A 14,747-nucleotide genomic window follows, 5' to 3' on the forward strand; every position below is an offset into this window, starting at 1 on the left:
TGTTTTTAGTTTGAGATATCACTGTACATAATATTCCGTTTCTTCCTTATTTTTATCCCAGTTTTTAAAAGTTTCTTAAATTGGTTTGCATGAAAGTGAAATCCATGTCAGCATTTCTGGTTTCTGAGACAATACTGTTTTCCTTCCTCATTCCCCCGCCATCTCTTGACTCTCTCAAAAGAAAAAAAAAAAACAAACAAACAAACAAAAAAAACAAAATAAAGAACCATGCATTCATTGTAAGATGGGAGAGCTCTGACGTTTCCACAATGTCTTTAAAAGGGGAATGTTGGAATGACATGATTCTCCTTTGTTAACTGTTCCACATTTTGTGAGAACAGTTGGACTTGCTCTAAAATTCTCAATGACTCGTTCAGCAGAAGGAAAGGCAGAGATGTCCCTTGTTGATACAAGAATATAAGGAGAGCCTAGTGTTGAAAGCTGTGGCATTAGTGCAACAGCTTTAGTAGCTGAAGTAATATTTGTGATAGTAATTTTGGATTTTTCTCATGACTGCTTTGGAAATAGAAGAATAATTTGATTCTTGCTAAACTAAATAAAAAAAGGGAGCTTGCAAAATGAAACATTGAGGGATATTTGAAAGCAAAGAATAACAGACATAGTTTAATAATTTCAGAAAATAACATGGTAGAGATTCTGTATCAACAGGCTGTTTGCCTTCTCAGCCCCCCAAAAAGGAATAAAAGGTAGGCTTTTCCCAGGAAGGTAGTGCTGTCTTTTAAGTAAGAGGTTTTTTATTTTTTTATTATTTTTTGGGACGGAGTCTTGCTCTGTCACCCAGGCTGGAGTGCAGTGGCATGATTTCGGCTCACTGCAACCTCCCTCTCACAGGTTCAGGTGATTCTTCTGCCTCAGCCTCCTGAGTAGCTGGGACTACAGGCATGTGCCACCATGCCCAGCTGATTTTTTTGTATTTTTAGTAGAGACAGGTTTTCACCGTGTTGGCCAGCTGGTCTCAAACTCCTGACCTCAGGTGATCCACACACCTTGGTCTCTCAAAGTGCAAGTAAGAGGCATTTAAGGGATCTTAAACCTCAACTCAGAGGGAGATGATTTAAATTATACATTGTTTCTTAATTCATATTAAAATCACAGAAATTAAAGCCTCGCATGGTAATGTATGCCTGTAGTCCTGGCTGTTTTGGAGGCTGAGGCGGGAGGATCACTTGAGCCCAGCAATTGGAGAGTCCAGCCTGGGCAACATAGTAAGACCTTGTCTCTTACCAAAAAAAAAAAAAAAGAAAAGAAAAAAAAAAGAAGAAAAGAAAAAGTGACAACAGCAACAAAAATCTCCCCAGAAATAAGCATTTCCTTTTTAAAATCGTAGTAACCCTTTGAAATCTAAATAATTCACTAGCTTCTATACTAGACCTGAGAGTCCATGTGACTGAGAAGTGAGGACAGACTCTTGACAAAGGGGCTTTCTTATCATACCTCTGCTCTGTGCATAGGACTAAGTTCTAGTAGAAAGGCTTAAGCTTGTGGTGCCATATTTATAGGTGCTGACTCACTGCTCCAGTTGTTCCATTTAACCATGATTTTTGATTCCTTGGTTTGAAAATTGTATTCCTTTATTAAAGTTTAACACAAGTAGAACATAAGGAACAGTGGCACCTATTTTAAAGAACATCATTTATAACATCTCAAGACAGAAGTCATACTATTGAGTGTACTTTTAGTAATATTTAATGTTTCTTTTGTTGTCTTACCCTGGTTTTCCTTATGGAGTTAAAATTCGTTAGCATTTTGTTGCAATATGAAACAAGTGGGTCAGGCAATGAGCTTCCTTCTTGAAGATTCCATGACAACCCACTCTGCATTTTCTTCCTATTTCTCTTTCTTGGTCTTCTCTGCAGTATCCTTTCCATCTGCCTGTCCCTTGAATGTTTTAAAATTAAATATTCTTATTTTAATTTGTAAAAGCAACACACACTCATTAAACAATTCAAGCAATTAAGTAACTTATCAATTATATCCCACATAAAAAACTATAACTGCACAGTAATAATACACACGCACACACACATACACAAACATATTGATCTACCCCTCCACCTCTCTATGGGTTCTTACTATATATACGTTATTTTGCAGCTTGAGTTTTGATGTAAAAATATACCATCAGTGCTGTAAATATTGGCATTCCTCAGGGTTTTCTCCCAAGTTTTTTCCTCCATCTCTGCCTACTCTGAATTGTGTTACCTGACTTGTGGTTTTGGTCACCCTCCTGATCATTCTTAAATATGTATTGCCAGCCCTAGTCTGTCTCTAAGATTCCAGCTCCTCTATTTATCATTGCCTACTTAGATGCTGCATGGGTTCCTCATACCCAACTCTCCCTGAATACTGTTTCTCTTCCTGTGTCCACTTGAGGGAGCAGCAATAGCATTCACCTCATTTTCCCACATTGAGATTTGCCATCACCATCTGTCCTTCTTTTTCATTCAACCACATTCTGTCAATCACCAGGCCTATTTTTTCTATCTTTTTAATATCTTTTTAGCTAATTTGTTATTCTCCATACTGCCTACCACCTCTGTCATCCAAGTGACAGTCATCTCTTGCTTGGGATGCTCTAACTTTCTAACTATCCTTCTTTCTTTGATTCCTCCTCTTCACCTTCTAATCCATTTGCCACACAAGCCCAAGGTGATTTCTTCCAGTGCAAATCTGAACATGCCTTACTTATAATATTCGGTGGCTTACCATTGCCAATAGAATAAAGCCCAAACTCTTCAAGACTAGTAGTCTTCATACTTAGAGGTTTCACATGATCTGGCTTCTGCCTGTGCTTCGCCTGCCTAGTTGTTCACCATCCCCACCTTTGACTCTCACTCTAAACATAGGCACTCATCCAGAGTTCCTTGAACATTCCATGCTCTCACTTACACATGTTTGCCTTGATACATTTGCCTCCCCCTCATGCTATTTCTTCCAGTTGATGTTGATTTATCTTTTAGGCTACTTCAGTGATACTTCTCCCAAGAGCTAGGCTTAGTGTCATTCCTATATATTCTCAAAGCATCTCATACTTCGTCCTTATCCTATTGTAGCATTGATCATACTATACTGCAATTGCCTGTTTATAGTTTGTGTCTTGCCACCTCTTCCATCCCCCACCACCATTGCCACTACTAACTTGACTGTGAGCTCCCTGAGGGCAGGAAGTAGGAAGAGCACAAAATGTAGCCCCTGAGAGGGACCAAATATTTGATGAATGAATGTCATCAGAACCAAAATCCCATAAAGCTGCAGAGATGACCAGTTTCTGAATCTTAGGAGTTACAATGGTCAAGTCTAGTGCCGTGAGGGAGTGAAGCAATGTGATCATAATCAGAAATGATTTGCCTTTTGCTTTCCTTCATGCTTTATGCTGTTTGGAGCCTTCTGTAGTCTTAGCAATGTGTTGTAATTGGAGAGTTGGAGACCTGTGCAAGGCCTAACTCCTCAGTGGAGCAGGAGGAGAAATGCAAGGATTCCTAGAGGGGGAAGCTAGATTTTGGTTAGCTGATTGTCAAAATACTCAAAGCAGCTATCTCACGTCTCACAACTGGTAAATCCTGCCTCCCTGCCTTGAATCTCAAGCTCATTAGAGAGAAGACTAGGTTTTTAGGAATCTCCCTCACTTCAGAGTCCCTGTGTCCTTTAACCCACATGCTAGGGAGGAGAAAAAACAAGTACTACTGAAAACCCGCCTTATGCCTCATGACTGTTTTCTACTCTTTTGTATACTCCATTGATTTTACACTTGAATACCACCCACCCCAGCTGTTACATTTTAACTGTGACTGTATTCACACTGACTTGCATGGGATACTTCTCAGTTCTATAGTAAGTACATATAGTAACATATAATGGAAAGAGCTCTGGATTTGGGTTTAGGAGATTGGGATTAGGAACTGGGTGCTCTAGCTCAATCATATGATCTGGTGTGGTCCTATTTTATATAATTTTGAATGAAGTATTGAATATAAAGTATTAAATCACCTTTAAGGCAAACAACTTGAATTAATGAAATTCCTCCTAAATTGATCAAGAACTGTATAATATCAAAGCTGTTTGGGCCTATTGGATTATAAGCTGTATTGATTTTATTGAAATATTTCTACATTAGCTGATGAATGGAAATACCCAATAACTGCTGTCATGAGAATATAGTCTTAAAATACACAAATGTCAGTCAGACTTTGCAAAGTCTTCAGAAAGGCACCTCATGTATAAAAGGCAATCTTTCTGGCCTACGTAAGTCATCTACCTTTTCTTCACTTCATTTGTCTCACTGGGGAAAACTGAGGGACTAAAACCTACTTCCCAGTAAATGAGAAAATGTACATAGAAGGTGCCTAGTTTAGTACCTGGTACAGAGCAAGCACTCAGCGAATGTTATCAGATTTGGAAAGTATATATGATAGACAGCATAATTGAATGTCTGTTTTCTACTACAAATTCTTACAACAAAGCAGTAAACTGGGTAATATATATTACAGCTTAAAAAATTAGAATCAGGCCGGGCGCAGTTGCTCATGACTGTAATCCCACTTTGGAGGCCGAAGCAGGTGGATCACCTGAGGTCAGGAATTTGAGACCAGCCGCCAACCTGGTGAAAACTCATCTCTACTAAAAATACAAAAATTAGCTGGGCATGGTGGCAGGTGCCTGTAATCCCAGCTACTTGGGAGGCCGAGGCAGGAGAATCACTTCAATTTGGGAGGCAGAGGTTGCAGTGAGTCGAGATCATGCCATTGTGCTCTAGCCTGGGTGACAGAGAGAGATTCTGTCTCAAAAAAAAAAAAAAAAAAAAAAAAAAAAAAAAAAAAGAAAGAAAAAAATAGAATCAGAGGACATCTTACTTCATGGATACGTGTGGATTTTGAGCCTATGACTGCCTTTTCCCATGATTTATTTTATTTCTTTGTTGAAATAATGAGTAAGATGGCCAGAAATAAGTTTTAAAAATAGATCTGAAGAAACTGTTCTCTTAGTTCCCTAGTTCTTAAAAGGGCCAGAAAATTTTAAATAATAGAGACACATTTTTGAAAGGACATTTAAGTCAACTCGTACATGACCTCTTTACCCTACTTATGACATGAATGTAATAGTCCAATAGTTTCTTTTATCAGGGTATAAATGTCTTTAAAATTCTCCAATTATTCAGAAGGACATCAAGTCACTTTCACAGACATGTGAAGGTTAAGAAAAAAGGTACTCTTGGGTGATGTAGGATAGGGTAGATTTACACTTTCTCTTGTTCACCTTAAGAACTGAAAACATAAGATTTTCCAAACTATAGTGCTATCAGATATATTAATTATGTCTTAATTGGAGCTTTGGGGAAGTCCTTGCTCTCGTAAATATAAGACATTATTAACAATAGAGTGATTAGGCTACAGAACCATTTAATTTAACAATTAATCCACAGTTGAAGAAAATAAAGTTTTATCAATTTGGGGACAGAATGAACATAGAGAAAACCTCAAGTATGAGAAGATGAAGATTTGGTATTTCGATTGACCACATCTTGGAGGGAAGATTTACAGGATGTATACATCCTTGAGGCCCAAAGTTACCTTTCTGACTTTCAGACAGAGAAGACGGACAAGATCTGGATTAGAATGGAAAATTGTTCTGTTTTATTTTTCTTTATGGCCATGGATTTGTACAAATGGAGGAATTTGGAAGGACCTGAAGCAATGGCCTTGCCATTTGATCAAAACTAGATGATCCCAAGTCCTACAAGAGTCAGCTGAACTCACTAAAATGGCAACAAGAACAAAATATCATATTTCCCTGTTCTGGTTTAGAGGCAGCTAATTTTTCCTTAAGTAAGTTTGGGTTTTGAGCCTCTTGAGTTAATAGCTTTCCTTTTGCTATCATGCACACTCTGCTAGCCTCAGCACCTGGATCAGATAAATAGCCTAAATAATGTTTGTTTCATGGACTGCTTTCTTATGAACTATCTCAGAATGTAGTCAATTTGATGGTCCCTGCATTTGGCAGAGAACCAACAAATCACCCCACTGAGGTGGACTTGGGACATACTAGGAGTGAGGCGGAGGGTAGATGAAGATGGCTGGGAACAGGAAAATATGTGGGATGCCTTTCCTTCCAGGTGCCCATCTGGGCTACACTTGGCCAGATGGCAGGAAGACCAAGCATGGGGCAGAGGATTTTGGCTTCTTCCCTCATTCCCCTTGGTCAGCTTGGATCTGACCATTTGACAGACACATTAACACAGAAGTAAAAAGTTAGAATCTGCTCTTATCCTTTAGTCTGTGTCAAACAGTAGATTTTAAAGTTCTTTGGGGCAAGAGTGTCTTATTCACTTCTCTATAACCCTCTCAACTATCAAAATGCTTGGTATATAGTAGTGATTTTTTTAGGTAAAAATATATCTTAGTTATTTCAGAATACATACCCTCCTTTAATGTTCTAGAATTTTTGAGCTGAATGTTACAGTGGATTCTAAACAGAGTGATGAAGCTTAAATGGGCAAAGGTAATCAAATGTGTTCTTTATTTCCTTTCTTGATATTGTCACCTTTTTGGGGGGTGGGGGATGGGGACAAACTGTTAACTCTCAATCTTTTACAAATACGTTATTTACTCTAAGGACTTTCTTTGGCAGCCCTAGTTAACGTTCACCAGATGGTGGAGTCCAACTGGAACAGAGAAACGGGCTTACCAAGGAAGTAAGCCTTGGCCTCTCATGAATCTGGCTAAATCTCTTATAGAGGCAGATACATTTGATTGAGTACTACTATTCTTGTTTTGTACTCTTTCCTTTATAACTTTATGAATAAATGACAGCTGGCAGCACAAGACCTTTGAAAGCTACTGTTCTATTAATTCAATAAGATGATATCCCCATTTCTTCTGTCTTCTTTCTTTAAGGGAAAACATGAAATTATGTTTTAAAGCTGGTGCAACTAAGACTTGGGTTTTCCTCGCCTGTTCCCTGTGAGGTACTTTTGTCAGGACTTCTTGTGTCGTCACATGCCAGGCTGTCCTGGGGATGCTCTGTAGTTCCTTAATGCCAATGCACACATCTGTTCAGAATTTCACCTTTCTCATTTTTGAACATTTCTTAAAATTGATGGATGCATTTAATGTGACATTTTTTTCCCCTAAAAGACTGTTATGTAATCAGACCAATGATGGCTTATAATTGATGGTATCTTAGAATAGAGGAAAGGTAATGTGTTTTAGTTATCTATTGTTGCATAACAAATAACCACAAAACTTAAAATAGCAATAATCATATATTATCTTTCATGGCTTCTGTGGGTCAGGAACTCACCTAGGGCACACTAGGGAGGTCTGTGTCTGCTTCAGGCTGTCTAGGGTATCAGCTGGAAGACTTAAAGCCTAGAAATTAGAAGCATCTGAAGGTTCATTGATTCCCATGTGAACTTTGCTGGGGCTATTGGCCCACAAGTGGTCATTCTATAAGGAGATAATGGAGTGGAAGGAACTAAACTAAAAATCTTTATTCCTTTTCTTATGAGTGAAATATTTTCCAAAATCATAAGGATCTCTGGAAGGAAGAATAAATTCGGCATTATCTAAGAAAGGCTGCACTTGGGTTTCTGATCTGAGCGGAGCTTGTAGATCCGAACGTTGAAACACGATCTAACTTTTGGCAGTGGGAAGGGCAGCCTGTTATGACAATCACACATACATGTCATATCAGAGCCTGTTCCATCCATCAGCATTCAGGATGATTTGTACCAGACTTCTTATTTAGTCTTCCCCAATTCTCCCTACCATCTTGAGGTCTGAAATTCTTGGTGGGGAAAAGAAACATAGGTGACAGTGACACTCTTTTCCCCATTTGAATCAGGAACTTGATAGTCATCTGTATCCAAATACTCCTTATCTTTCCATTTTAGAGAAGAGTTCTTCTCTTGCAATCCTTTGAGATTTCTGATCTAAGCATATTAAAGAGACACTTTCTCTAAAGTTCTTGTTATTCATATCTAAGATGCATCCTAGATCCAAGGGAATCCAACAGTGTTTGGCCTCTGTAACCCTTCTCAACTTTTGAAGGTTCAAATAGTTAGATAAAATAGTATTTTTGAAAAAAATAAAATCAAACACTACTCTTTCCTAAAAGGATAAAGTTTTAATAAAATGGACATTTTTGGTTTAAACCTTTTAGAGTTCAGAGGGGCCATTTCTTAAGGCCTACATCAATTGAGGTTTCTAACTATAATGTTTAAAGTAATATTGCTATTAGTATAGAAATGTGAAATAAGCATTCCACCACAAAAATAGGTTTTCTTTTGCTGAACTCATTTGGGTTAATTCTGCAAGGATTACCTGAGCACTAGGTTCAGAATATTGAGCTTTAAGAAAATGTTTGTAAAAGCAATATTGTTATCAGTAGTAGTTCATATCTGCTGTGTGCCTCCAATTGGCAGGCACTTGTGGAATTCATGGTATTATCCTCATTTTACAGAAGAGGAAACTGAGCCCAGATAACTTATGTAATTTGGCCAAGGTCATACACTAAGCAAGTAGCAAGCAGAACTCTGTCTCACATGAAAACCATTGTGTGGGGAAATTTGACCAGTATTTGGGTAGCTATAGAATTTTTCTCAAGCAACTACTAAGTCTAGGGGACTGGTGTATACTAATGGAAACTTTTCATGTGGAGTGTCTTCTTACCTGAAGCTGGAGGCTTCAAAGAATTAAAGAGAGGATCTTGATAGGGCTAATGCTTTCCTTTCCCACAACTCTGCATGACTGTTCCTACTTTACCCCTTTCATATGAAGGCATTCATATGATTTTGTTGTAGAGGCTTGTGATGATGACTTCTTGGCAAAAAGCCTCACCATGTTGTTCTAGTGTGCTGGAAACATGATTTCTAAGACACCTGACACATTGACACTTGTACTGACTTCAACCCACACCCTTAATAGAGGAGCTGGGTCTCTATTGTGACCATAATATATTGCACCAGAAGACCCAAATTCACTGCATTGCTTGAATAATTTGCCTGTATGATGGTACCCATCTGGAGCTACTGAATTTCTCACAGATTTTTGTTTTAGTATCTCATTTATTAGGTTAAAGAAGGACTGTTTTATTCTAAAGAAAGTTCTTCAGTTAGAGATTTGACATGGCTCAAAGATGATAGTAGTGGAACTGTTGGATATATATAAACCTTTCATTTTTGGTATGTATGCATGTCTTTGTATTGAATCCAGATTAGTTTTAGTTTTGGTGTGTTTATTCCGTAGAGTGTTTAGCACTCTGAAGTTTTTCTAAATTAATGAGCAATTGCATCATGGGTAACCCACATTGTGGTTTCTTTAGATGCAGTGTAGCCAATGGCAATAGTCTGTGTGTATGAGGGGGTATGTATGAGTGTGTGTATGATAGTGTGTGGCAGGATGAGGGAAGAGATATCAAGGACTCTTGAGATCTGGAATTTATAAAAATGATTTGTTCTTTAGTTTTCAGATTAACTTAAATTTTTCTCTTATTATAGAAATAATGTTTATTGTAGAAAACTTAGAAAATACATATGGGCTCCCAAAAATAAATAAACATGACATCTCAGAGTTAGTCACAGTTAAGATTTTGGTTCAACTTATTCCAATCTCATGTGTGTGTGTGTGTGGGGGGGGGTGTGTGTGTGTGTGTGTGTTACTATGTGTGAACATTCATATATATGTTTATTCTTGCATAAATAAGCCTGTACTATAAATATTCTTCTATGGATTATCTTTTCAGATGTATCCATTCATTCAATATTCTTCCATGACATCATTTTTAATATCTGTACAATTCTTATTGTACGGCTATGCCATATCTTTTGGACATTAGATTTATTATTATTATTTTCTTTATTCTGTTTTCTTGCAGCAACTGACTGATAGAAGCTTTAAAAATTTTGGACCTCTGAATTGGCTCCCTTCCCACACCACAATCAGCAGACTGTGTTATGCATTGCTGCTTCCCTGCCCTGAGACCCACTTCCGGCATAATAATGCTATGGAACTCATTGCTGTTGACAGCTCATCTACTTTTGCTGTTTCTTCTTGCAGGAGACAGAGCATGTCGTATCCAGCCAGTCAGAGGGTCAGGTGAGAGCAGGAACACCAGCTCATGAGAGTCCACAAAACAATGCCTTCAGGTGCCAAGAAACAGTGCAACTTCAACCAAGGTGGGCCCTTTGTTGTCAGAAGCTATTCTGTGCTTGTGATTCCTTTCTCAGAAATGCCAACTGTGTGCTTGCCAACCCCACACAAGAGGCGAGGCTTTCTGACTTTTGTTGGCATTCCTTATAGTCAGAAAAGCTGCTTAAAGGGGCCTAGAAGGAGAATCGCTGAGTGAGTTTAAGATAAATGTAAATGACCTACTTTCTCTGGCTTCCATTTGAAAGTAATCTGCCTTAAGTCTCAGGGGGAAGTGGAGACAGGTCCAGCCCTTGGAGAGAAATGCTGATTTCATCCTTTCTTATTCTTTATTCTATGCTAGAGGGAGTTAGATTTTCCTTTGTGATAGTGATAAATTTGTGATGACCATGTAGGCACCACACCAACTGATTTTTACATAGTCTCTCATTTAGCCTTCTCTACTTTCTCATAAAGCTGTGTACTCATAGTCTGAAAGATATTAAGGCACTTGCCTAATGTTGCACAAGTGAAAAAGACTGAGCCAGAATTTGAACCCACAAATGTCTGATTGCAGCACGGCAGGTGCAGATTCTGTGCTGACCCAAGTGTCTTCCAGTGACCTTAGCCCTGACATAGCCCCAGGATGGCCTCTCTAGCCTGCTAGACCTGCTGGAGACAGCCCTGGATCCAGAGCAAGGATGTGGGTGGAAATCAGCCTGCAGAAAGGTTGGCATGACATTCTGATGGGAGCCTGGCATTGCAGCTGTCTATGGAAAGTCTCTTCTGGAAATAAACAGAAGAAAGAATTCAACCACTAGTTGTGTCAGCTGTCTTTGTAGGATCTTGTGTACAGTGTAATCATAGCCCTTTCTCAGTGGAAAGGGAGGGCTGTGTTTCTGAGCCTGACCTTTAGAATTGTTTTTCTAAGGCAGCACAGTCTAAATCAACAACTGCAGAGAAGATTGGCTATGCTATGCAGTTGTACTTTTAAATATCCAATATACCAGATTTAAAGGTTGGAGGGGACCTCAAAGATAAGGTGCTTCCCTATCCTGGTGGATTCATGGCCATCTTTTATAACCCTCTTCACAAGCTGACTTCTTTTATGTGTTTATTGTTACCTGACCTCAGGTAATACCTGTTGGATTCAGCCTTGTAATTTCTCCACTAATCAAGACATTCTGCCTCCTATTTGAGGTATTATTGTAAGAAAGCTATTTTTTGGCTACTGGAATCAATTTAGTCAGTGACCCACCAGCCTGATGACTGTCTCCCTCAGCAAGAAAAAAGTCAACTATTATTCCCATGCGTATTTCAAAATAGTATAAAAGCAAAACAACGCAAATAAAAATCCAAACAAAGTCATTCATGCTTGTGTATGGAATGTATGGTGGTCCTGTAGGGGTAGATATTTAACGGAGACCAACAGGGGAAAATGATATTAGCAATTAACCTTCTCAGAGATGCTAGATGTTCAGTGAACTTAAAACCATTGTGTATCCCATTTTGTATTTCTCTTCCTCTGCCCCTTAGCAAACCTTCATAGGATCCTAAATATCTTGTCTTTTTCTCCTGCCCGTCTCCCATCTTTCATGTCCCACTTTCACAGAATTGAGCTTTCTGACCTAGCAACATTCCAGACTGTTCTGTGCACCACTGTCAGCAATCGCAGGATCTAGTGCTAAGTCACATATCAGGAGTGCTGAGGGTAGTTATGTCTAGTGCTGTTAGCTAAGTAACCTTTAAACTACAATTATTTATCACAACCATGGTGACATCACCAAGGGACATTCTAATGGAACTTTAAAAAAATCCATCTCAGAATATTACAAGGATTGTGAAATTTGATGAACTGGTGAAATGAGATCCGAGACTAAAAACAACTTTTAATCAGGTAGCTCACATTCTTGATAACATTCCTCTTCTGTTTTAAGCCAGCATCTGGCCAGGTTTGGGTATACCATGCCAAATAGAATCTTGATAGAGACATGATACTGTAATGGGACACTCCAGACCTAGGTCTGGTTCAGAGTGAAGGAATAAGACAGGCTAAGTCTCAGCAGGTGTAAAATGCCATCTTCTTTGGGGCAGTGAGTTGGGGGAGAATGCTATTAACATAATGAACACTGTGAGAAAAGGAAGAAAGATCTCTCTGTAGCAAGAAGCCACCTTACTCCTTGGGGTCACACATCATTTGGGTGAGACTCAAAGGAGTAGTCAGTCTTCAGAAAATGAATCCATCTTCGTGGAGGTGAGATATTGGAGTGGATTGAGGTCATGAGGTGGGCATTGATCTTTCCACGAATGCCAAATAGTTTCATACCTACAGCTCTCAGAGTTCTCATGTTGTATATTGGGCTCTTTTGAGCACCAGGATCCTTTATGTATTTATGAGGATGAGATTCAGGAAGGTCTATGAACGTGTTTGCCCAAGTTTCTGTGTATATATACCTTATTATTGCTACTGTAATAACTGATCATGGCTTTAAACACAAATTTATTATCTCATAGTTCTGTAGGATAGAAGTTCAACATATGTCTCCCTGGGCAAAAAATAAAAATAAAAAGGTGTTGGCAGGGCTCCATTCCTTTCTAAAGGCTCTAGGGAAGAATCTATCAATTTCCATGCCTTTTCCAGTTTCCAGAGGCTGCCCACATTCCCTGGCTTATTGTCCCTTCCTCCATTTGCAAGCCACCAACATTGCATTTCTCTGATCATTCTTCCATAGTCACATCTCCCTCTGATCATGGCTGGGAAACATTTTTTGATTTTAAGGATTAATGTGAATAGGTTGGGCTCACTCAGATCTCAAGGTCCTTAATTACATTTTCACAGTCGTTTCTGTCACATAAGGTAAGATGGCAGAGGAGGGACAAGGATGAAGACATGGACATCTTTGGGGAGCTATTATTCTGTCCACTACATGTATGTTTATTTTTTTCTAGTGAAAATCTCTAAAACATTTATCAGACTCTCATATGGCACATATAACCCCAGAAAATATTTAGAACCCCTGTCCTAATGTCCTTCTACCTCCAAGTTTGAAAACACATAACTCCAGGGAAGATTCAGAATGGTTAAATGAAGGTTAGCCTAAAGCTGCCTCATTACATATTTTAAGTTCAGCCTAAAGGTTTTTCTGTACATCGTGCACTATAATCTAAATGGAGTTATATACAGACTGTAGCCTACTCTTACACCAATCACCAAGTTGTGGCCAAAGGTGGCCAGCTGTTCAAATAAGGTAAACGCCGAATTGTAATGAATCCAGCCGTTTCTGCACCTCACTTCTGTTTTCTATATGTCACTTTCCTTTTTCTGTCCATAACTCTTCTTCCACCATGTGGCTGCGCTGGAATCTCTGAGCCTACTCTGGCTGGGAAGGCTGCCTGATTTGTGAATTGTTCTTTGCTCAATTAAACTCTTTTAGATTTAATTCAGCTAAAGTTTTTCTTTTAACAGAACCCTTGTCCTAATGTCTTTCTACTTCCAAGCTGGCTTGTTCTTCTGATTTCCCTTAACAGAGCCAGTCTCAGATACAGTTAAAGCCACTTCCATCTTCTTTCACTGCACGCTTCCTCCCGTTTGCCATGCCCTGCCCTTCCCTATATTATAGTCCTTGGCCTTAAAGTGCCATACATTAGAGGACTCAAATTTGGTGTCCTACAGGTGTATCTGGTGTGGAGACATATTTGGCTTGTACAAAATTAAACTATTTTGAATCAACGTTTTAAAATCAAAAGTTTTTACAGATTTTTGGCTTTCTTTGGAAGAATCTGAAGGTAGGATAACCCAGGGCCTACATTCCTCCAAGGTAACAACTAGCTGGAGCTGAGGAGTAGCTTTCGATTTTTTTCACAATTCCTACCCAGCTCTCCTCATTTATTTATGCTCTTTGCTGAGCTTCTATAGGTATTTGATTTATAATGCCTGCTTCAATAATTTTCTTCCTGGCAACTGCTGCTCCTGGGGACTCTGTAGCTCCCTGGAGCTAAGTCCTCCTGCAAGAAAATGTCTTATCATATGGTGATGGCTGATATTGTCTTAATGCCATCTTTTCCCCAGATGACATGTTTTCATTTGAATATGGGCTTTCAGAGCACGAGTGGAAGGGCTGGGTTATTATACTACTCTGGCATACTCCTCAATACCTGGTATTTTCAAAACATGTAAAATTAAAGAACTGTGGTTAGTTAGAGCTGGAAGAAACCTTAGTAATCATTTAATACAACTCTCATTTTCTTCTTTGACACCCAGTGAGGCCGTGATTTGCTCAAGTTCTCTCTCGCCTTGATAATAGAACCAAGATTAGTACCATCAATCTGTATTGAGTTGCCATTTAATGAATATGCATTAGTTTGACTGATTTTTAGAGCTAAAGCCAGTACCAATCCTGTAAACCCTCAGATATGACAAAGGGAAATTTATGAATGTAAGAGAATATTAATGCAGTTGGGGATTTCTTACTAAGCTAAGAAAATTTACTTTTGAGAATGATTAACTCACTTATATTTAAAATATTGTATTAAAATTTATGACGGCATTAAACCTTTAATGTTGTTAAAGACCTTGTCTGTATAAACAGGAGCTATTCTGTAGCA

The 14,747-nt window shown here is 38.7% G+C and overlaps 1 protein-coding gene across 5 annotated transcripts in view; it reads left to right on the forward strand.

Moving 5' to 3' along the window:
- The window catches only part of FAM13C (family with sequence similarity 13 member C), a 113,213-nt gene that overhangs the window by 26,214 nt on the left and 72,252 nt on the right, over positions 1 to 14,747 (forward strand). For all 5 annotated transcript variants that reach the window (XM_050803047.1, XM_050803046.1, XM_050803043.1 and 2 more), the window contains one exon: positions 10,074 to 10,192. In XM_050803047.1, the coding sequence (XP_050659004.1) occupies positions 10,074 to 10,192 (119 nt within the window). The remainder of the gene's footprint in view (positions 1 to 10,073; positions 10,193 to 14,747) is intronic.

Source organism: Macaca thibetana, chromosome 9 (assembly GCF_024542745.1).
Source record: "Macaca thibetana thibetana isolate TM-01 chromosome 9, ASM2454274v1, whole genome shotgun sequence".
In the NCBI taxonomy this organism is placed as follows: domain Eukaryota; kingdom Metazoa; phylum Chordata; class Mammalia; order Primates; family Cercopithecidae; genus Macaca; species Macaca thibetana.